Source organism: Globicephala melas, chromosome X (genome assembly GCF_963455315.2).
Source record: "Globicephala melas chromosome X, mGloMel1.2, whole genome shotgun sequence".
Taxonomy (NCBI): domain Eukaryota; kingdom Metazoa; phylum Chordata; class Mammalia; order Artiodactyla; family Delphinidae; genus Globicephala; species Globicephala melas.
The window spans coordinates 83,408,368-83,431,893 of NC_083335.1; the positions used below are offsets into that span (position 1 = coordinate 83,408,368).

The 23,526-nt window shown below is 41.4% G+C and overlaps 1 protein-coding gene across 4 annotated transcripts in view; it reads left to right on the plus strand.

Moving 5' to 3' along the window:
• SHROOM4 (shroom family member 4) overlaps positions 1-10,791 on the plus strand; it is a 215,017-nt gene extending 204,226 nt beyond the window's left edge. For all 4 annotated transcript variants that reach the window (XM_030846648.2, XM_030846650.2, XM_060292275.1 and 1 more), the window contains 4 exons: positions 2,636-2,785; positions 3,662-3,842; positions 7,319-7,588; positions 8,504-10,791. In XM_030846648.2, the coding sequence (XP_030702508.1) occupies positions 2,636-2,785; positions 3,662-3,842; positions 7,319-7,588; positions 8,504-8,773 (871 nt within the window). In that variant the 3' untranslated portion in view covers positions 8,774-10,791. The remainder of the gene's footprint in view (positions 1-2,635; positions 2,786-3,661; positions 3,843-7,318; positions 7,589-8,503) is intronic.
• The last annotated feature ends 12,735 nt before the right edge of the window (positions 10,792-23,526 follow it).

The window sequence follows — 23,526 nt, forward strand, 5'->3', positions numbered from 1 at the left end:
TTGTGTCTTTTACTGATGGACAAATCCATTACTTGGCTATCTGGAGCTAGTTGACAAGTTTTCCAGCCTAAGGTGCCACAGGCACAGCACTTACAGGGCCTGGCTCCCAGACACTATGAGAATTTGTCAGATCCCTAGTGGCTGCTTCTCAAGCTGCCCATCTAGCTGGGGGGTATTCTTATTGTAATTAGAAAACATTTGTGGAAAGTGACTGTGGATTGTTACCTATCACAGCAGAGAGAAGAGAAGGCAACCTAGCACATAGTAGGCACTTAATATTTCTGAAGAAAGAATGAATAAATGAATGAATGATCACATATTAAGCATTTGATATGTGTCAGACACTGCTAGCCATTTTATATCTATTATTTCATTGAATTCTCCCAACAGCCCTATGGGCCATTATTATCCCCATTTGACAGATGCGGAAACTAAAGCTGAGTAAAATAAGGGACTACCTAACTCAGAATTACACAGAAAAGACTCAAAGCCAGATCTTACTCCAAAATCTATGCTTCTTTTGCCATCCTAGGCAGGCTCTCTTAGGGAGATCTGGTTCCTGCAGTAGCCAGGCCTTTACTTAGACCTCCTGTCCCCTAGAAGGCAATGTGTACCAGAGGTAGTAGTTACAGGCCCCAGGCTTACCCCTTTCAGCCTCCTAGTCCTTCCTCCTTTATGTACCTCCATTCATCTTGGCACCTTGTCCAGAGAGAAGGAAATTGCTATTACTAGAGATCTTGTAACTTGTTGCACAGATTTTTTTTTTCTTAATGACTATGGGATGCAAGGGGAAACATTTGTTTGCATACAAGCCTGGCTTGTGGCTGCAAAAAGTCAATTATAGATGCTTCTTTGAGTGATGGAAATTTAAGGAAAAACATCATTCCCGACATAGCTAATATTTTTTGCCTCTTTACTATGTGCCAAGCATTGTTCTAAGCACATTTGTTTATTGACTGATTTAATCTTCACAACAAGCCTATGAAATAGATACCATTAGTTTCCTACAGTTTTTAGATGAGAAAAGTGAGGCACAGGGATATAAATTAAGTTGCAGAAGATCACAGGTAGCCAGAACCCAGATAGTCTGGCTCACTGTGCCAACTACATCACCCCAGGATCTCTGGGCTCCTCAAGAAGATCCTATTCCAGACCCTCAGAGAGCACAGGGTTCTACCCAGCAGGAAGTGCCTTTAAGGTTTTGTAAGGGAAAGTAGTGTTAAGGGCAAGTAGATGTGTAATATTTTGAATCTAAAATGCAAAAAAAAAAAGACATCCTAATTTCAGCCACATTAAACTAGAGTCTGTAACCCACATACTCTTTAGTTACAAAATGTCAGGATACATGTAGAAGCAGGTGAGTGGAATTATTGAGCATTGGTTAAATCTGATAACTCTGATTCAATTACAGGTATAGTTTGCTTTATGGACTCTATGCATTTTCTCTCAGTGCTCTGGAGAAGGAATCTTATTTTTGCAACAAAGTTCATTATCAAGGTCAAATTATGTTCTCACAGATCTCCTATAACCTCTGCCCTATTAATGGAGAGTATGAGGAAAGGAGCCCTAGAACACAGTGCCTGATATGATACACTATAATATAGTACAGGGCCATGTCTGCTAGGGAACTGAGTCTCTAATTAGCACATCCTTTTTCAAAATTTTTCTTCAGTTTAATTGAGATATAATTGACAGATAGCCACATCCTTTTTTAAAAAAAAATTCTGTGCTTTCTTTCAGTACTTTCTAACTTTCAACTCGCACACATGCCCCTAAATATTTTTCTTATAGGTAGGAATTCCCTAAATTCATACATTTATATTTCCTCCAGAATGTTCTCTCTTCTCTGCTAACATAGATACAGTCCAGCCAGAAAATTCCTTACATGCAGGGTTTTATGTGATGTCAAGTTGACCCTGTGGCAGTATAGTATAGTGGCTAAAAGCACAGATTCTGGAGTTAGGTCACCTAGGTCTAAATCACGGGTCTGCCATTTACTGTCGTGATCCCGGGAAAGTCACTTTACCTCTCAGTGCCTCATGTTCCTTATCCATAAAATGGTTGTCATGAGCATTACATTTTATGTCTGTATTTACACACACACACACACACACACACACACACACACACACACACACACACACACACACACACACACACACACACACACACACACATATCTTAGTACAGCTCCTGGGCATAGTAAGCACTATGTGAATGTTAGCTAGTAGTGCTCTTTTATCAGTACTATCAGCTTAAAAACCTACATGTAAAATGAATACCTAGGATGAGCAATATTGGCATGCCCAAATTTCTTTTGTGTGATGAATTAGGAGACAGCATAGCATGAATCAGTAAATAGCTGTGGAGCCTTTTACCCATTATTTTTGACCTTTATCTAAGAGCTGCAAATAGCTGCAAAAATGACTAATGAGTTTCTCCTATTTTTCCTTTCAAACAGCTAGAAGTTAGTGAAGGGGCAGTGACACAGACAGGTGGAGGGTAGGGATGGCTGGTAGGCAACAAGAACATAGTGGGGGTGGGTCTCCCCTTTACATAAACCATAGGTGGAATTATTTGCCTCTCCATCACTGAACCCTAACATTGAAGCATTTCATTTCTTTCCTCACATCAGACCAGAAGCTTTGATGGCAGAAGAGTCCAAACCTAAGCCAGCATGGAGCCAGAGCTACTTCTTTCCTGAGGAGAAGTTCTCTTTCATGGGCTGGGGCTCCGAGAAGCAGCACCTCAACCCCGCAGCCTTCAGTGAACCCAAGACAACAGGGTCTGCTGTTACACTTGTCAAGCCCCTGGGCACCACTGGTTCCATTTCCCCCCATTTCATTCTGCAACCATGGAGGAGGCTGGGACCATTGGGGATATGCCAGAAGTTGAGAGGTGTTATCCCTTCTCAGGCCAAAGGCCTGCCCCACCTCAGGCAATCTCAGAAGAGCTCATGAGAGATGTGGTGGGCTGTAAAAAGTCTCTGGCAGGGGTGCTAAACTCATCCTCCAACACGGTGACCACTGCTGAGGTCATAGGTGACCTCTTTGCTATGGGAGAGATGCAGTGGAGGGGTTATTTCAAGCAGGAGTGGCACCACCAGGAAAGGTGAAATGATGAGCGTGTCCAGGAAAGCCATGGAGTGCCTTTATAAGCAAGCAGACTAGATAGAGCCAGGTTGGGCTGGCATCCAGGATGGGTAGGATGGAGCCCAACAGCCTTAGAGGACAAATAGCTAAGGTCTCAGACATGTCCCTACCACCTAGCCCCTCCCGTGGGATCCATATACTGGGACCCTGAACCAAGGGGAATCATTGATGATCAGAAGCCTGGAACTTTAGGGGCCTTCTAGTTTTTTCTGGATTTTATTGGGGTGTTAATGACCAAACCCATTGATCTCTAAAGAAGTCCCCCCAGCTGTGGAAGTCAGGGATGTAGAAATAGCCTTCTAAGTTCTTAAAGTTGGCCTTGACTTGGTTTCTAGAGAGCCTTCACATGGCCTGTTTATGTTTGAACAGTGCCTCCCCATCCATTATTTCCTTATTTTATAACTCCTTGGTGAAGCAGGGTCCCATTTTATAAATGAGGAAATTAGGAAGCAGAAAGGTCAGCAGGCTGTCAACAGAGGTGCTCAAATGGTCATTTTTTGTTTCCACAGACAAGAGTTTCAGCACTTCTCACCTCCCCACGGTGCCCCAGGGATCCCTACCTCTTATTCAGCTTATTACAATATTTCTGTGGCCAAAGCAGAGCTGCTGAACAAGTTGAAAGACCAACCCGAGATGGCAGAGATTGGCCTGGGAGAGGAGGAAATTGACCACGAACTGGCTCAAAAAAAGGTGAAGTTTTTGGCATGCCTTAGAGATTTACTGCATTTAGCTTGAGTGTGTCTGGAGGTTGACCTGCCCTCTACACAATCCAGAGTATCTTGGTACATTCCTGTATTTTCAATATGGAAATCAAATAGCCTGTCTAGGTTTCTCACAAATGCAACTGCAGTCTCTTTTTGATCCAGTCAATAATAGTAATAATATTATAGTAATCATCATCATCATCATCACAGTGTCTCTCAAATCCTAAAACCAACTCTATAAGATAGACGTTACTGTCGTCTTTTTACCAGTTGAGAGGACCAGATTGCCCAGGGTTACAGACTAAGTGTTGATCCAGGACTCAAAGTCAAGACTGTCTGACTTTCTGCTCTGAAATAAGCCAGCCTTGTAAGTAACTCGCTACCCAAGGTACATCAGAGTTTTTGCCAGTGAGTGCTAACCAATGGCAGCCATTGATTTTATTCTGTGTAACTTTCAAAGAGAGAGCAGACTGGCCAAGAAAGAAAAGCAAAAATTATAGGCCAGTCAACTTTAATATTTATTTGCAAGAATAGTCAATCATCTCTTAAAAGTACTAAAATAGACAAATGGAGATGATGTTGTTCTGAAGCCTCCCCTTTCTTCCTCTAAGTACCACTAGCCTGGGTTTCTAATCAAATTCCTGGAATCACTTTGCCCTCCCTGCACTTACCCCTTTTATTTCATAAGCAAATAGGGTTTCCACGGCAACCTCAAAGGCCCAATTTACCACTTTGTAGACATCGGAACTCAATGCAAATTGCTCTTCTGCCCATATTTCTTATTCAGGACATGACCTGTACAAAAGCTCAAGGCCATTTGCAAGAGACCCCCACCACTTTCCAGTCTGAAGCAAAATGTCAAGGAAAGAATAGGAAGCATGGTGGCATCAAAGTTTTATTGATCCAGGTGCCTGCTTCCTTGGATTCCATGTTTCCTAAATATGACAGGGCTGCTCCTGGCTCACTCAGGATTTTTTTATTAGGAGCAAACCTAATAAATGTCTGATGAGGAGAAAAGAGACATGATCAGAAATGGCAAAACACAGAACAGCAGATAGTGACTTGAAGTGATTGTGGGTGGGCTAAGACAGTTTTTGTCTCTGAGGAAAATAGGTGAGGAAGGTCACCAATTTGTAATATCCCAGAAAAGCCACTCAGCTCTAGCTGGGTCTGTGATGACTCCACAGCTGTATCCACTACCCTTTCCCCAGAGTTGAAGTTCAGGTTATAAAGCCCCAGTGCTGAGAAACAAAGGGCTCTGTCCACTTTCTTCCTTCCAGATCTATGGGACCTAAGAGCTGGGGGTAGGTAGGTGATTTTCCAAGTTGATCATTTGGCCCCCAGCCCTCCCTTGTCCCTGGCACTGAGTTTTGTTTGAGAAAGCAGAGGGTGCGGATATAACTGGGAGCTTCTTGGCATCTAATTGTGTTGCCTCATTTATATCATTGATCCTTAATTTCCAGTGGGTTTTGGAAATTTCCCTAAATGTAAACCTATTACACTTTACACTAAGATAATGGTGAGCTCCTGACTTTTGACCAGTTCTGAATTATGACACCTGGCCCAGACCCAGAGCAGGCTATCTTGTCCTTTGTCACCTCGGACATCTCTAAATAAAGGACGAGAAAAGAACATACTCTACATAACTACAAGCTTATGCTCCCAGAGTGCCTGAGCAGGAATAGTAATAAAACACTGAAGCATACTTCCTATATAGAAGACACTATTCTAAGCATGTAGTATGTATTAAGTCATTTCATTCTCATAACAACACTATGAGGTAAGTAATATTGTTACCCCATCTTTTAGATGGTGAAATTGAGGCACAGAGAGGTTGAGTAACTTGCTCAAGTTTACACCATTACTTTGTGGCAGAGCTGGGGTTCAAACCCAGGTAGTCTGGCACTAGAGTCCATGCCATTGACCATAATGCAATACTGACTGCAAAGGCTGGGAGCAACCTGGGACAGGTCTATTCTTGTCAGGACCTTGCAGCTAGACAGGTATCCATTAGCTCAGAGTGCCAGGTGGTGGTGGTGGTGGTGGTACTAGTAGTAGTAATAGTAGAAGTAGTAGTAGTAACAGCATCAATAAACATATATTGAGCACTTAATGTGCCACGCACAATACTAAGTACTTTACTTCTATGATCATATCTAACCCTCACAACAACGGACGGTTGGTGGGGGGCACTTCTTCAATTTACGGATGAGGAAACAGAAGTCTCAGTGGGATTGGGTATCTTGCCCAAGGTCACACAGTTTGGAGGATGTGGAATTGGAATCCAGGCATCTCTGACTCTAAAACTCCACTCTACCACACTACCTTCCTGTGAGTGCAGTCCCACAACTGGTTACACCTATAGGGGCGACAAATCAGAAGACACAAGCAGTCCTTCCCTTGAGAAACTTACAGTCAGTAGTGGGAGAGGGATCAGATGCACACACAGGAAACAGAAAGTGAACAACCTCAAATTACACTCAAGGTTCTCATTCTAAAAGACTGGAGAGTTTAGAAAAGAAAAAGATCATTGAGAGAGGAGTTATGGGGGCAGGGGCTTCCAGCAGGGAGGGTAGGGGCAAAGCTGGGCTCTGAAGAAAGAATGGGAATAGCCAAAGTGAAGGAAGAGATAAAGAGCTGGCAGAACTGCATAAGCAAATCAGGAATATAAGAATGAGTGTTGTGAACACAGCATGAGGGGCTAATCCTCAGAGGTTCTGAGGAGTGAGATTAGAATGGTAGGGTGAGGCCAGACTGAATCATAATCATAGCAGCTGCTTTTATTGAGCACTTAGTCTGTGCTAAACCCTTGGCATGCATTATCTCATTGAACCCTTATTACAATTCAGTGAAGTAGGTACTGCAGTTACCCCATTCTGCCAGATAAAGAAAGCAAAACTCCATACAGAAATTCACCTAAGGTCACACAGCTAGGAAGTGGCAGAGCTAGCAGTCAAACCTAGTCATTGTGACTCCAGGACTCACACTTTTATCCAAAAGGCCTCAAGAGCCAAGCTGAGTGGTGGAAGATCTAGCACAGTGTCATCAACATCAGAGGTACTGAAAGGGATTGAAGGAGAATGAATGAAGTAATAGGCAAACACTTGATGGCAGTGCTTTTCTTACCTATGCTCTCACAAGCATTTCTGTTTATTAAATAGCCTCAGCAAGTATTTAGTAAGTTACATTTGGCAAATGAGAATTAGCCAATGGGTACCACTCATCTAATGCCAAGAAGTTTGGTGGTGACAGAGATTCCTAGCAGATCTGAAGAGATGGGAAAGAAGGTGCCTGTCCAGAAAACTGGAATTGCTCACGACTTGCTCAGGTTTCCTTTGTTTCCAGTGACTAGGGTAGAGCCCGCCTTCGGTTATTTAGATCTCTAAACAGTGGTTCCAGGGACAGATCCATTTCTGTCAGTCCCCATTCTCATCCTTTGCTTCTCCTGTTTATTTCTCCTAGGTTCAGCTCATCGAAAGCATTGGCAGAAAACTTTCTGTCCTGCAGGAGGCCCAGCGAGGATTGCTGGAGGACATCACTGCCAATTCTGCCCTTGGGGAGGAGGTGGAGACCAACCTAAAAGCCGTCTGCAAATCCAATGAGTTTGAAAAATACCGTTTGTTTATTGGGGACCTGGACAAAGTAGTCAACCTGTTGCTGTCACTCTCTGGTCGACTGGCCCGTGTGGAAAATGCTCTCAACAGCATCGATTCAGAGGCCAACCAGGAGAAGGTAGGGTTGAGGTCTCCAGGGTGTGGATGGAGGGAAGTGCCATCTGCTTCTTCCCAGGGATCCCTCTTTCAAGTTTGGCTAGTCTGGAGGCAGCAGAGCATAGTGTGAAGAGTATGGGCACTGGCTTTTAAGTGGAAATTCTGACTTTACCACTAAGTAACTGTGTGATTGTGGGCAATTCACTTAACCTCGCTCTGTCTCCATCCCTTCAAAAATAGGGTAAACACACTACCTACCTCATGGGGTTGTGAAACTTAAATTGGATAATCCATGTTAATGACTTAAAACATAGCCTGGAACAAGATAAACACTAAATCATTGCTAGTTGCCAGTAGTAGTAGTAGTAATAGTAGCAAGTAGTTGAGATTGGGAGTCTGTCAATTTCATAGGTTGGGACACTCTGCATAATTCCTGAACCCAAATGGCATTGCCTTTTTCTATCCAGTGGTTCTTGGATACAAATTTGAACCCACAGTGAAAGGCACATATGCTTGTGTATACACACATGGATACATACACACACACACACACACACACACACACTCGCACAGAGACACACACTGTTTTGAAAGTATCGTCACAGCGATGTTTTTTTTTACCAGATGGAAGGTGTACGAGCTGGCTTTGTCAGAGCCTTCCCCCACCCCAATCCCAGTGGTGGTCCACAGATTAACAACAGTTTAGAGATAGAAAGAGGTGATTGCTCATCCCCCATCCAGAATTGCTGTCATGTTTATCCTCCCCTTGCTACAGGAAAGAAAGGCTTTTGCATGAAGGTGGACTTCAGGGCAAGAAATCTAGGACTGATCACTGAGCAGAGGGGCTAGTGGCTTTGTGAGAGCATCACTGGTGGAGCACTGGGTCGGGCAGATGACTGGTCATTGGGATAGCCTTATTGGTCTTCTGCTTCCCCAGTTGGTGCTGATAGAGAAGAAGCAGCAGCTGACAGGGCAGTTGGCAGATGCCAAGGAGCTGAAGGAGCACATGGAGCGCCGGGAGAAGCTGGTGTTTGGTATGGTCTCCCGCTATCTGCCTCAGGACCAGCTCCAAGATTACCAGCACTTTGTGAAGATGAAATCTGCTCTCATCATTGAACAGCGAGAGCTGGAAGAGAAGATCAAGCTCGGGGAAGAGCAACTCAAATGTCTCAGGGAGAGCCTACTCCTGGGGCCCAGTAATTTCTAATTCCACCAGCAGACTGCCTGCACCATCCCTGCCCCGCCATAATGGGAAGTGCTTTCAATCCTTGTTAGCACTTTGTTAGCAGGTAGATAACAGTTAGTTAGCAGTTTGTTCCATATTCTCTACCCTGGACGTCTCTCACTACCCCTTAACCTAGCAGTGTTCCCAACCAGCTAAGAGGACCTGGGGAGGCACCAAGCTTCTACCCAAGGGAGTAGAAGCAAGAAGCAGGAGCTGCAGCAAAGTGTGATCGTACAACCACACTCTCCTTCTCACAGTTTGCATGGCCAAGCATTCACCACACACAGGACCAACAAAATGCCTTCATTATCCTTTGTACTAGGACACCAGGAACATCATGTACTCAGCCCCACACACACACACCATCATCAGCCTTTGAAGTCTCAGAGAGAAGTTGCCTGTGCAGCTCCACTCTTCCCCAGGGCTCGTGGCCCAGCCATTTCCCACAGAAATCTGGCTGTCTTGAGGGCATTCACCTACCACCAGCTTCAGGGCCTCACCCCAGCTTTGCAGTAGGAAGCACAGAAGGAGAAATGACATTTAACAGAATGTGAGCAGAGGTTGGGAATCACCTGATGCCCTGCTAGAAGGAGCTATGCTTAAACAAACTGGCTCTACCCCTGCCTTCCCCATTACCTAGCTGAGGGGGAGGAGGACTACCTTCAGCCCCAGCTAGTGTGGCCCTCATCCTGTCCTAAGACTTTGGCCTACCACTTCCTGTTTCATCTTGCCTTTTCACTGCTGGGAGTTACAGGTGCCTACCCTAAGGGCTTCACACTATGGGCCATGAATAGTTCTACTAAAGCTAACTTCTGGATACATGTTTTATTATTGGGGGGAGGGGGTTGTTGTTATATTTTAAATGGCCTTTTGATTTTATTTATTTTTATGTCTTGATGGTTTTTTTCTGTTTTTTAACTAATAAGGTAAGAAGAGGGGAGTTAGAGAGGGAAAAGTTAGCCCAGAAGGAAAGCATTTTCTGCAGATCAGCCTGAATTCACCATGGCTAGGTAAGCAAGTGCCAAGGCCTTGAATTCTTCCCACCATAGCTAACAAGTGTCTAAGGAAGGAGTTCTCACTTCGAACTCAGTTTCCCCACTATGGCCTGGCCATATACTTCCCTTGAAGTCTGGATGACCATGAGCTTAGAGTTCCCCAACAGGCTTCAACTGCTTCTTATTTTTTCTTGAAACCAAAGAAATCTGAAAGGGACAAAGGTTCACCCATTTCTCTACCATTTCCAAGCTAAGGAAGGCGTAGAGGTGACCTCAGGAAGAGCTCCTCTATCTAATTGTTTTCTTATCCTGTGGCCTGGCTCGAGTAGCCGAAATTCATGGTAGCTGGAAGCTTCAGCCAGGGCCAGCCCGCCAGAGCAAGTTATAATCCAGCCAGGATCTTAGGCACACAAATAATGAATGCTGCTGCTGTGGCCACCCGGTAGCCAGTTTCTATCCTGGAAAAGCCCTCAGGTGGGTGATGGCAGGAAGGGAGTTGTGGCCAAATGCTGCCCTGTTACCCAGCTCAGTCTTCTGTTCCTTGCTAACTGGGGCCCATGCTTGGTATTGCATAGCCCTGTGCAGCCAACCCGGCATTGCCATCGCTTCTAGTTACTGCTCAGTTCCTCAGGGTCCTTGGAGGTTAACTGTAGCAGCAGGGGTGCCTCATTCAACCAAAGAATTTGCCAAGGAACTTTGCTGCTGCTACAAATACTGGTTGCTAGCTTCCGTTTCCTCTTCATTGTATTTGGAAACAATGGAAGAATCTTGGCCAGCAGGGTGTCCTGTGGGGAGGGGTGCCCTGAGTATGCTCAGTACACTGCTGCTGTCAGAACCACTGTTAAAATGTCAACCTGCCATTCTCCCATCAAGTGGAGGATCCTACTCTGTTCAGGAAGGCTGATGGCTTATAAAGGGCTAGGTTTACCTAAGCCAAGGTTGCATGAGATGGGGGAATGCTTTGAATAGAGGCTGTGGTTGCCATCTTTTTTTTTTTTTTTTTTTTTCTGTAAGCAGGCTCTTTAACAGTGAGCAGGCAGAGATGTCCTGTATTGGGGAGGATGAGGCCAATGTAGCCCAACATTCTAATATTTTTTTTTTTGCCAGAACAGCTTTTTGGGAATATAGCCCAGGGAAAAAAGTGGCCACTTACCTGGACACCATGACCATGGTCTGGGCTTTTCTAGTCAGCATTAGAATGATTGTATCTTAAGTTTATCAGACTAAAAGTACTATTAACTTTGTTATTTGTGTCCCTTATCCCACCTCCAATTATTCTAAAGTTAGGATCAGAGTACAAGAATGCTCATTTTCACACGGAGTTTCCAAAGCACTTAATACTGTATTGAGCAGTGAAGCTTGGCAGACAAAGGTGAACTACCAGACAGGCACAGATGCCCCACAATGCTGACGTGGCAGGCCCATCATGAGTGATAGCACTGCAAAGCCGCCGGTATTACCTGAGATGCAGTATCTCTTGCCCGTTCTCATTTCCTGTGCTCAGCCCTCCACCAAGGCCTGCCAGGGAGTAGCAGTTTGGAAGGCAGGGCAAGGGATTTCCCCGTACAGGCCACAGTAGGTAACGTGTAAGCACAGTGGTTGAAATTTAGAGAGGAATCAGTGTAAGGGGCTCTGGGTAATTGAGTCTCCTTGAGTCCCACCAGCTGCAGACTCAGCCAGGGTAGAGCAGTAAATGCTCAAGGGGAAGCCAAGAAAAAGGACAGAAACACTGAAAAAAAAAGCCCTAGAAAGTGAGAGACTGGAAGCTGAGGAACAGAGAGGGTGAAAAGATGAAAAGCCTCTTTCAAGGCCAGATTCAGGTTCTGTTTTCCATTTCACCTCATGTGCCAAAAAGCTGCCGAGGGGCACTGGAGCCACAGCCTTAACCCCAGCCTCCCTAAAGGTGCTGCTCTGCCAGTAGCAGGCCCCAAATGGAGGAAGCTGGGCACATTTCTGGCCACTTTCTCCTGTCTGAAGCTTGATGTCTCCCTCTGTCTTTGCCAAAGGAATTGTCTATGCCAATAATATTTCTGTAACAGCATATTGTATTCTTTGAAGATTAGTAGGTCTTTAGAGGGGGGTGGGGCAAGGGGCAATTTCTATAGAGAAAGAACCAGTGTTTGTTGTACAAATGTTGGGGGGGTCATCTATCCCATGTGAAGCTATTAGTTTTCTGAATCTTATTGTTTCTGCGTTTATGTCCTCCACCACTCCCTTCTTGGCTGACATTGATATGCCTGCCAGATTGTCATCGAGGGTCATACTTCAATAAAAGGTGCTAAGGACAAAAAAAAAAATTATCTCACGTGTTTTGACTAAGGTCATGGAAATTCCCTAATATTCTGCTGAAAAGTATTGGAAAGGAATTTGGTCACCTATCCATAGTCCTTCATAGGTAACCATATGATCAGAGCCTTACCCACATCCCTAAACCCTTACGCTGGCCCCTCAGGGATAGCATTGATGCTACACCATTCATTATTCCCAGTACAGTAACTGAGAATTCAGGAAGAGTCAACAATAGGCATGATCTCAGGTGTAGACCTCAGCAGTATACAGAGCCCAGTTCTGGAGTCTATCCTGATCAGAGGTGAGCCACTTTCTAGACTTCCTCCAATCTTGAGTTCTCTCTACTAGTATCATCTGACTTCTACCTGATAGTTCAGTCTCACACCTTTACTCTTAGTCACTGATCAGCTTTCCAAGATAACCTCAAGATTTAGACCCAAATATACTCCAGGCAGCTCCTCTGACCCTGAAAATCTTACTTGCCCCCCCATCCATACATTATTGATATCCCAACTGATCTCCTCCTATTCCAGATATCCAGTGCAGTAGAGTAGAAAGAGCCCAGTTTGGGTATTAGAGTGAACTGTGTTCAAATCCTGATTCTGCAACTTACTTCTTATTCTATGAATCTGGTTTATTTGCTCAACTTCTGAGTTCACTTTCTTATCTGTAAAATGGAAACAATAATATGTATCTTTCTTACAAGACTGTTGTGGCTTAAAAATAATAAATGATAGCCACCAGCTATATACTAAGAGGTTGTTTGTTAGAAAGGCAGAATCAATCCCAGGCTCCACTCGAAACTCAATGATAATAGTCTGCATTTTAACTAGACTCCCAGGAGATTCATGTGCATATTAGAAGTTGAGAAGCACCAGCTTATCACAAATAGGCTCAGTACATAGTAACCATCATTCGAGTCCTGATTTACTCAGTTCATTCTTTTCCAACCCAGACACATTCTTGCTCTTCTCACATTGCTCACAACTACCTGCCTAAATGAGTTTAGCAAGGTCTCAGGATACAAGGCTGATATATAAAATCACTTCTGTTTCTATACGCTAGCAATTAACAATCTGAAAACAATTTCACTTATAGTAGCATCAAAAAGAATAAAATACTTAGGAATACATTTAACAAAAGAAGTATAAGAATTTTATACTGAAAACTAAAAACATTGTTGAAAGAAATTTTTAAAAATCTAAATAAAGGCACTCTATGTTCATTGATTAGAAGAGTTAATATTGTTTAGATCACAATACTCCTCAATTGACCCACAGATTCAGTGCAATCCTTATGAGAATCCCAGCTGGTTTCTTCGTATAAATGGAAAAGTCAAACCTAAAATTCATATGGAATTGCAAGGGACCCAGAATAGTCAAAACAATCTTTAAAAATAACATAATTGGAGGACTCACACTTAATTTCAAAATCAAATCTCACTACAGAGCTACAGTAATCAAGACAGTATATGTACAAGGATAGACATAAATAAATGGAATAACATTGAGAGTACAGAAATAAACCCTCATATTTATGGTCACTTAATTTTCAATAATGGTGCCAAGACAATAAAATGGAGAAAGAATAGTCTGTCAACAGATGATGCAGGGACAACTGGGTATCCACATGGAAAAGAATGAAGTTGGATCTCTTCCTTATACCACACAACAAAATTAACTTGAAATGGATTATAAAGCTAAATGTAAGCATTAAAATTACAAAATTCTTAGAAGAAAACATAGGAATAAGTCTTCCTGACATTGGGTTAGGCAATGATTACTTCAGTAGAACTCCAAAAGCACAACTGACAAAAATATCAATAAATTGGGGGCTTCCCTGGTGGCGCAGTGGTTGAGAGTCCGCCTGCCGATGCAGGGGACATGGGTTCGTGCCCCAGTCCGGGAAGATTCCACATGCCGCAGAGCGGCTGGGCCCATGAGCCATGGCCGCTGAACCTGCACGTCCGGAGCCTGTGCTCCACAACGGGAGAGGCCGCAACAGTGGGAGGCCCGCGTACCACACACACACACACAAAAAAATCAATAAATTGGAATACATCAAAACTTTAAACTTTTGTGCTGCAAACAATGCCATCAAGAAAGTGAAAAGACAATCCACATAATTGGAAAAGTATCTAATATTGGGCTTTTATTCAGAACATGTAAAGGACTCTTACAATGCAAAAATAACCAATTAAAAATGGGCAAAGACTTTTTCTTTTTATCAGAATAGATGTTTCTCCGAAGAATATATGCAAATGACCAATAAGCACGGGGAAAAATACTCAACACTAAGGAAATACAAATCAAAACCACAATGAGATACCAGTTCTTACTGACTATGATGGCTATAATAGAAAAGGCAAACAATAACAAGTGTTGGTGAGGATATGGAGAAATTGAAACACATACATTGCTGGTGGGTAAAATGTAAAATGATGTGGCCATATTGGAAAACAATTTGGCAATTTCTTTAAATGATAAACATAGACTTTCCATATGACTTAGCAATACCACTCCTAGGCATATAGCCAAGAGAATTGAAAACAGGCATTCAAACAAAAACATGTACACAAATGTTCAAAGCTGCATTATTCATAACAGCCATAAAGTAGAAACAACGTAAATGTCCATCAGCTGAGGAAGGGATACACAAACTTTGTTGGGATATTATTCAGCCATAAAAAGGAATGAGGTACCGATACCTGCCACAACATGGATGAACCTTGAAAATGTTATGCTAAGTGAAAGAAGCCAGTCACAAAAGATCACATATTGTATGATTCCATTTATATGAAATGTCTAGAATAGGCAAATCTACAGAGGCAGAAAGCAGATTAGTGGCTGCCAAAGGCTGGTAGTCTGGGAGAAATGATTGCTAATGGGCATGGGGTTTCTTTTTGGGGTGATGAAAATGTTCTAAAATTAGATTGTCATCAAGGTTGCCCAACTCTGTGAATATACCATAAACCATTGAATTGTACACTTTAAATGAGTGAGCTGTATGGTATATGAATTATTTCTCAATAAAAGTGCTTTTTTAAAAAAGAAAAACACTTTGGCCTATTTCTGTCAGTCTCATTCCTATTGACAAAAATCTGAATTGATGGTAAGCATGTAGTTCATGCCTGAGCCTGAAAGATACAATATTCACACCATTTGTGTTTTGGGAGGGAGCTTGTCATTACATCCTTCCCCTTGCACACTTGGCAGACCCAGCAACACAAGGAGTAAGAGTAGTCTCAGCGCTATCTCATGACTTCAGCAGGAATAGTAGGGATGGGACCTATTGGGGAAGAGGGCAATCTTTCTAGGCAAGGAGTATGGTAGAGTAGATAAGGACTTCAACTCTTTAGGCAAATAAATCAGGTTTTAGATCCTGAGTCCATCAACTTACTATGTCACCTATACAAGTTACTTGACCCCTCTCAAGCTTCATCTCTAAAAGGGGGCTAATAAAAAGCACTACCTCAAAGTGTTATGAAGATTAAATGAGATAATCCACATGAAGCACCTAAAATAATGCCTGCCATACAGTAAGCATTCAGTAAAGGTTAGCTGCTAGATTTATTATTTTTATTGAGGTGAAATTGAAGCAAAACCATATAAGGAAAAATAAAGCACCCTCAGCTTTGGAATCAGACAGCTCTGTTAAGGTGACCTGGGGGAAGTCACTTCATTTATGGGGCTTTAAGCTCCCTGTAATAATGAGTATAATAATCCTTCTCTAGGGAGGCAGTTTAAAGCCTAGACACTGGAACCCACACCACCTGGTTTTGAATACTGTCTCCACCACTTACAAGTTGTGTGACCGTGAGCATATTTAACTTCTCTGTGTGTGGGTATCCTCTTCTGTCCATTGGAGGTAACAAAAATACTTAAACCTCCTTGGGTTGGTGTGAAGAATTATTGAGTTAATCCGTGTAAAGTGCTTAGAATAGTGCCTAGCATACAGTAAATACTCAATGAATATTAATGGTTGTTATAAAGCTAAAGTAGGAAACAAATGAGATCCTTGGTAAAGCTAGGCATGTAGTAGGTCCTCAGTAAAAGGTGGTTCCCTTCCTCACCCATCCTGCTCTGTGAACCAGGTCAAGATTTCCTCGGACTTGCAGAGAAAATGTTTCAGACTAAGGAGGTCCTCATGGTAAGTAGAATTTTCTGGCAGGCTCAATACTACCATTTGATGGGAACAATGCCATCTATTAGCTGCCTGCAAGATGACCACCTATATTTCTAAGAACATACCCCATTCAGAGCAGTAGGGAAAGAATTATTTTGCCTGTGGACTACTTGGGCTCCAATTTAAGGATGGCTTAGGGAAATCAACTTCTCCTCAAACTTCCTCTTTAGATTTGGTGTCAACTTAAATGTCATTGAGTTCCCTACCCTAGGTTAGGCACTTTTACATATGTGCCACTATTTTTTTCTAGCTAGATATACAATTTTAAACAAAAATTCTCATTTAATCCTTACAATATCTCTGTGACATTTAAACACTTTACTAAATAGAGATTCAGAAGTAAACAAAACAAATTGTCCACCTTCATGAGGCTTCCATACTAATGAGACAATTACATAATGCTTTATATATAGAAATATACACACATAATCATTTTTTACCCTAGTAGAGCAAGACAAAACAGACTTTTCCTTGATTCCACAGCTATTAGCAATAGGTTAAATTCATGACTCTCTTTGCTACTGTAATAACTAAAATATTTTATGTTAATTTTAGCAGTGATATTCTTATTTTCTGACTGAATGGAATTTGTAATGGGATATTTTAAAAATGCCTAGCAAAAGGATGGCAAACCCCTGTCCCTGAAGAAGTTGGATTTAAAGATGGTTTAGACAGAAAGGTTGAATTCCACTATTAATAAAGACAGCTAACTTATATCACATGGAACTAATGCCCATTTTGTGCATGGTTCAAACATAACCACAGGCTAAAGCGTTCTGGCAAAAGCCTCTCTGCTACTGGGCAATATAAATCTTAAAAGACCATGCTCTGTTTGTAAACTAAGTTTCTTAAATATGTCCCTTCATCCTGGATTTGCTCACTGCTGCTAACTGAGTGAAACAACATGGTTTGAATTTCCATTTTCCTCTCAGCTACTGATTTTCCATCTAAAAAGGATAATTAATGGAACTCACTTCTTTGGGTGCTGAGTTGGTCATATTTTTTACAGAGAAATAATTTGGGAAAAGGCCATGAGTGACAAATCTTTCCAACTTGAAAATGCATTAGGTTAAATGTGAATAAGTCAAAGTGCTGGAAAAAATCATCTGTACCCTGATTTGTCCACATTTTTTAGTTTGAGAAAGGTAAAATAGCAGACCAAACCCATTAGTAGATACAATAAATGATAACTTCTAATTGAGAGAAATCTCTTATTTTGGCTAAGCTTAAATAGCTACTGTTTAGAAGTCTCATACATGACTATATATTTAAACACCTTTTACAAATAGGAAAGCTTTATTTTTCTTTCAGAAAAGTAGGCAATGGTAAGAGTGAGGAGAGGCAGATAGAGAAGAGTAATGAGACTGTGGGTAAATTAGATAATGCAATGCATTTAGAACATAATTTTGGTCACTTTCACACAGCCTGGCAGCTATTAAGTAAGCCTGTTGTAAGAATCAGACAAATCCGGTTTTGACAAACAGCCTAAAGCATGTCTGTTACTGAACAATCTGAAAATGAGGAAAATCACATGTCTTCTGGACCTTGCTGTAATGGCACTCAGACCCTTAGACATAGAGCTAGCTCTGCCCTCCCTCTGAGACCTAGAGTTCCATTGTCAGGTCTGTGAAGCGGATACTTCTGGGGTTATTAAAGAAGTAATACCCCTCCTGGCTCCAGGCTCTGAATATAGGGTGCATGTAACACCACTCTCCACACCTGACCCCCAAATGGCATACAAGGCCAGGTCCCTCTAATTGGCCTCACTGCCCACAGGATAAAGTCCTGACTCCTTGCATACAAGGCCATTTGTGATCTGTCTCCTGTGGACCTCTCTCTTCTCCAGCTAGGACTCCTGACACCTCCTCACATTCATCCTCCACTCTAGCCAGTTCTCCAAACATGTCATGCAGTCTAATCCCTCTGTGCCTGCAGAAAGACAGGTTCCTCTGCCTGAAAATCCCTCCCCTGACTTCACCCATTTAACTAATTCCAGCTTGTCCTTCGATGTCAACTCAGAATTCACCTCTTTCAGAAACATCCCTTAATTATACTAATAAGAGTATATGATATTTGGATAAGATAATAATGTTTTCTGTCTCTTGCTTTAGGCTGTGGGCTTTTTGAGGGCAGAAAGTAATTTAGACCACCAACACTTTTCACACTGGACCTAGCTCATTGTACACACTTCAGAAATAGACGGTAGTAATATTTTATGAGAGGGAGGCAATCATGAAGTCTTTACTGTGAGCTTCATATTCTGGAGATATTTTATACTGGCTTCTCTGCCTCAACACAATTATTAAATATTGGAGTGTCTTTTTTTTAAACATCTTTATTGGAGTATAATTGCTTTACAATGGTGTGTTAGTTTCTGCTTTATAACAAAGTGAATCAATTATACATATACATATGTTCCAATAACTCTTCCCTCTTGCATCTCCCTCCCTCCCCCCCTCCCTATCCCACCCCTCTAGGTGGTCACAAAGCACCGAGCTGATCTCCCTGGGCTATGCGGCTGCTTCCCACCAGATGTCCATTTTACGTTTGGGAGTGTATATATGTTTATGCCACTCTCTCACTTCGTCCCAGCTTACACTTCCCCCTCCCCATATCCGCAAGTCCATTCTCTAGTAGGTCTGTGTCTTTATTCCCGTCTTGCCCCTAGGTTCTTCATGATCATTCTTTTTTCTTACGTTCCATATATATGTGTTAGCATACGGTATTTGTCTTTCTCTTTCTGACTTACTTCACTCTGTATGACAGACTCTAGACCCATCCACCTCACTACAAATAACTCAATTTCGTTTCCTTTTATGGCGGAGTAATATTCCATTGTATATATATGCCACATCTTCTTATCCATTCATCTGTTGATGGACACTTAGGTTGCTTCCATGTCCTGGCTATTGTAAATAGAGCTGCAATAAACATTTTGGTACATGACTCTTTTTGAATTGTGGTTTTCTCAGGGTATATGCCCAGTAGTGGGATTGCTGGGTCATAGGGTAGTTCTATTTTTAGTTTTTTAAGGAACCTCCATACTGTTCTCCATAGTGGCTGTATCAATTTATATTCCCACCAAAAGTGCAAGAGGGTTCCCTTTTCTCCACACCCACTCCAGCATTTAATTTTTGTAGATTTTTGAATGATGGCCATTCTGACGAGAGTGAGATGCTATCTCAATGTAGTTTTGATTTGCATTTCTCTAATGATTAATGATGTTGTGCATTCTTTCGTGTGTTTGTTGGAAATCTGTATATCTTCTTTGGAGAAGTGTGTATTTAGCTCTTCTGCCCATTTTTGTAATGGGTTGTTTTTCTGATATTGAGCTGCATGAGCTGCTTGTAAATTTTGGAGATTAATCCTTTGTCAGCTGCTTCATTTGCAAATATTTTCTCCCATTCTGAGGGTTGTCTTTTCGTCTTCTTTATGGTTTCCTTTGCTGTGCAAAAGCTTTGAAGTTTCATTAGGTCCCATTTGTTTATTTTTGTTTTTATTTCCATTTCTCTAGGAGGTGGGTCAAAAAGGATCTTGCTGTGATTTATGTCATACAGTGTTCTGCCTATGTTTTCCTCTAAGAGTTTGACAGTGTCTGGCCTTGCATTTAGGTATTTAATCCATTTTGAGTTTATTTTTGTGTATGGTGTTAGGGAGTGTTCTAATTTCATACTTTTACATGTACCTGTCCAATTTTCAGAACACCACATGTTGAAGAGGCTGTCTTTTCTCCACTGTATATTCTTGCCTCCTTTATCAAAGATAAGGTGACTATATGTGCGTGGGTTTATCTCTGGGCTTTCTATCCTGTTCCATTGATCTATATTTCTGTTCTTGTGCCAGTACCATACTGTCTTGATTACTGTAGCTTTGTAGTATAGTCTGAAGTCAGGGAGCCTGATTCGTCCAGCTCCGTTTTCCTTTCTCAAAATTGCTTTGGGTATTCGGGGTCTTTTGTGTTTCCATACAACTTGTGAATTTTTTTGTTCTAGTACTGTGAAAAATGCCAGTGGTTGTTTGATAGGGATTGCATTGAATCTGTAGATTGCTTTGGGTACTAGAGTCATTTTCACAATGTTGATTCTTCCAATCCAAGAACACGGTATATCTCTCCATCTCTTTGTATCATCTTAAATTTCTTTCATCAGTGTCTTATATTTTTCTGCATACAGGTCTTTTGTGTCCTTAGGTAGGTTTATTCCTAGATATTTTATTCTTTTTGTTGTAATGGTAAATGGGAGTGTTTTCTTAATTTCACTTTCAGATTTTTCATCCTTAGTGTATAGGAATGCTAGAGATTTCTGTGCATTAATTTTGTATCCTGCTACTTTACCAAATTCATTGATTAGCTCTAGTAGTTTTCTGGTACCATCTTTAGGATTCCCTCTATGCCTACTTTCTGCAGGCTTTTTATCAGAAATGGGTGTTAAATTTTGTTGAAAGCTTTCTCTGCATCTATTGAGATGATCATGTGGTTTTTATCCTTCAATATGTTAATATGGTGTATCATATGGATTGATTTGTGTATACTGAAGAGTCCTTGCATTCGTGGGATAAACCCCACTTGATCATGGTGTATGATCCTTTCAATGTGCTGTTGGATTCTGTATGCTAGTATTTTGTTGAGGATTTTTGCATCTATGTTCATCAGTGATATTGGCCTGTAGTTTTCTTTCTTTGTGACATCTTTGTCTGGTTTTGGTATCAGGGTGATGGTGCCCTCGTAGAATGAGTTTGGGAGTGTTCCTCCCTCTGCTATATTTTGGAAGAGTTTGAGAAGGGTAGGTGTTAGCTTTTCTCTAAATGTTTGATAGAATTTGCCTGTGAAGCCATCTGGTCCTGGGCTTTTGTTTTGGTGTTAGGGAGTGTTCTAATTTCATTCTTTCCCATGTAGCTGTACAGTTTTCCCAGCACCACTTATTGAAGTGGCTGTCTTTTCTCCATTGTATATTCTTGCCTCCTTTATCAAAAATAAGGTGACCAGGGGCTTCCCTGGTGGCGCAGTGGTTGAGAGTCCGCCTGCCGATGCAGGGGACACGGGTTCGTGCCCCGGTCCGGGAAGATCCCACATGCCACAGAGCGGCTAGGCCCATAAGCCATGGCCGCTGAGCCAGCACGTCCGGAGCCTGTGCTCTGCAACGAGAGAGGCCACGACAGTGAGAGGCCCACATAACGCAAAAAAAAATAAATAAATAAATAAGGTGACCATATGTTTGTGGGTTTATCTCTGGGCTTTCTGTACTGTTCCATTGATCTATATTTCTGTTTTTGCACCAGTACCACACTGTCTTGATTACTGTAGCTTTGTAATGTAGTCTGAAGTCAGGGAGCCTGATTCCTCCAGCTCCATTTTTCTTTCTCAAGATTGCTTTGGCTATTCAGTGTCTTTTGTGTTTCCATACAAATTGTGAAATTTTTTGTTCTAGTTCTGTGAAAAATGCCATTGGTATTTTGATAGGGATTGCATTGAATCTGTAGATTGCTTTGGGTAGTAGAGTCATTTTCACAATGTAGATTCTTCCAATCCAAGAACATGGTATAGCTCTCCATCTATTTGTATCATCTTTAATTTCTTTCATCAGTGTCTTATAGTTTTCTGCATACAGGTCTTTTGTCTCCTTAGGTAGGTTTATTCCTAGGTATTTTAATTTTTTTGTTGCAGTGGTAAATGGGAGTGTTTCCTTAATTTCTCTTTCAGATTTTTCATCCTTAGTGTATAGGTATGCAAGAGATTTCTGTGCATTAAATTTGTATTCTGCTCCTTTACCAACTTCATTGATTAGCTCTAATAGTTTTCTGGTAGCTTCTTTAGGATTCTCTATGTATAGTATCATGTCATCTGCAAACAGTGACTGCTCTTCTTCTTTTCTGATTTGGATTACCTTTATCTCTTTATTCCTCTCTGATTGCTGTGGCTAAGTCTTCGAAAACTATGTTGAATAACATTGGTGAGTGTGGACAACCTTGTCTTTTTCCTGATCTTAGAGGAAATGGTTTCAATTTTTCACCATTGAGAACAATGTTGGTTGTGGGTTTGCCATATATGGCTTTTATTTTGTTGAGGTAAGTTCCCTCTATGCCTACTTTCTGGAGGATTTTTATCATAAATGGGTGTTGAATTTTGTTCAAAGCTTTTTCTGCATCTATTGAGATGATCGTGTTGGTTTTCGCCTTCAGTTTGTTAATATGGTGTATCACATTGATTGATTTGCATATATTGAACAATCCTTGCATTCGTGGGATAAACCCCACTTGATCATAGTGTATGATCCTTTTAATGTGCTGTTGGATTCTGTTTGCTAGTATTTTGTTTCCCCTAGAATTTTTATGGTTTCAGGTCTCACATTCAAGTCCTTAATCCATTTTGAGGTTTTTTTTGTGAGTGGTGTAGATAGAGCTGTCCAATTTCATAGTTCTTCATGTGAATATCCAATTTTCCAGCACAATTTATTGAAGAGGCTATTCTTTCCCCATTGATTATTCTTGGCTCTCTTGTCAAATATTAGTTGACCATATATGCATGGATTTATTTCTGGGCTCTTCATTCTTTTTCATTGGTCTAGCTGTCTGTTTTTATGCCAATACCATACTGTTTTGATTACTACAGTTTTGTAATAACGTTGAAATCAGGATGTGTGATGCCTCTAGCTTTGTTTCGTCTCAAGATTGCTTTGGGGTTTGGGGGGCTTTTGTGGTTCCATATGAATTTTAAGATTGCTTTTGCTATTTCTGTGAAAAATTGCACTTGGAATTTTGATAGGGGTTGCATTGACTCTGTAGAGGGCTTTGGGTAGTATCGACATTTTAACAATATTAACTCTTCTGATCCATGAACATGGGATATCATTCCATTTATTTGTGTCTTTTTCAGTTTCTTTCATCAATGTCTTATAGGTTTTGGTGTATAGATATTTCATCTCTTGGTGAAATTTATTCCTAAGTACTTTATTTTTTTTTGATGCTATTGTAAATGGGATTATTTTCTTTTGTTGATAATGTATTGAAACACAACTGATTTTTGCATGTTGATTTTACATCCTGAAATGTTACTGAATTTGTTTTATTAGTTCAAACAGTTTTTAGTGGAGTCTTTAGGATTTTCTATACACAATATTAAGTCATCTGCAGAGATTATTTTACTCCTTCCTTTCCAAACTGAATGCCTTTTATTATTTTTTTCTTTTTTTGCCTAATTGCTCTGGCTAGGGCTTCCTGTACTTTGTTGAGTAGAAGTGGTGAGAGTGGGCACACTTGTCTTGTTCTTGA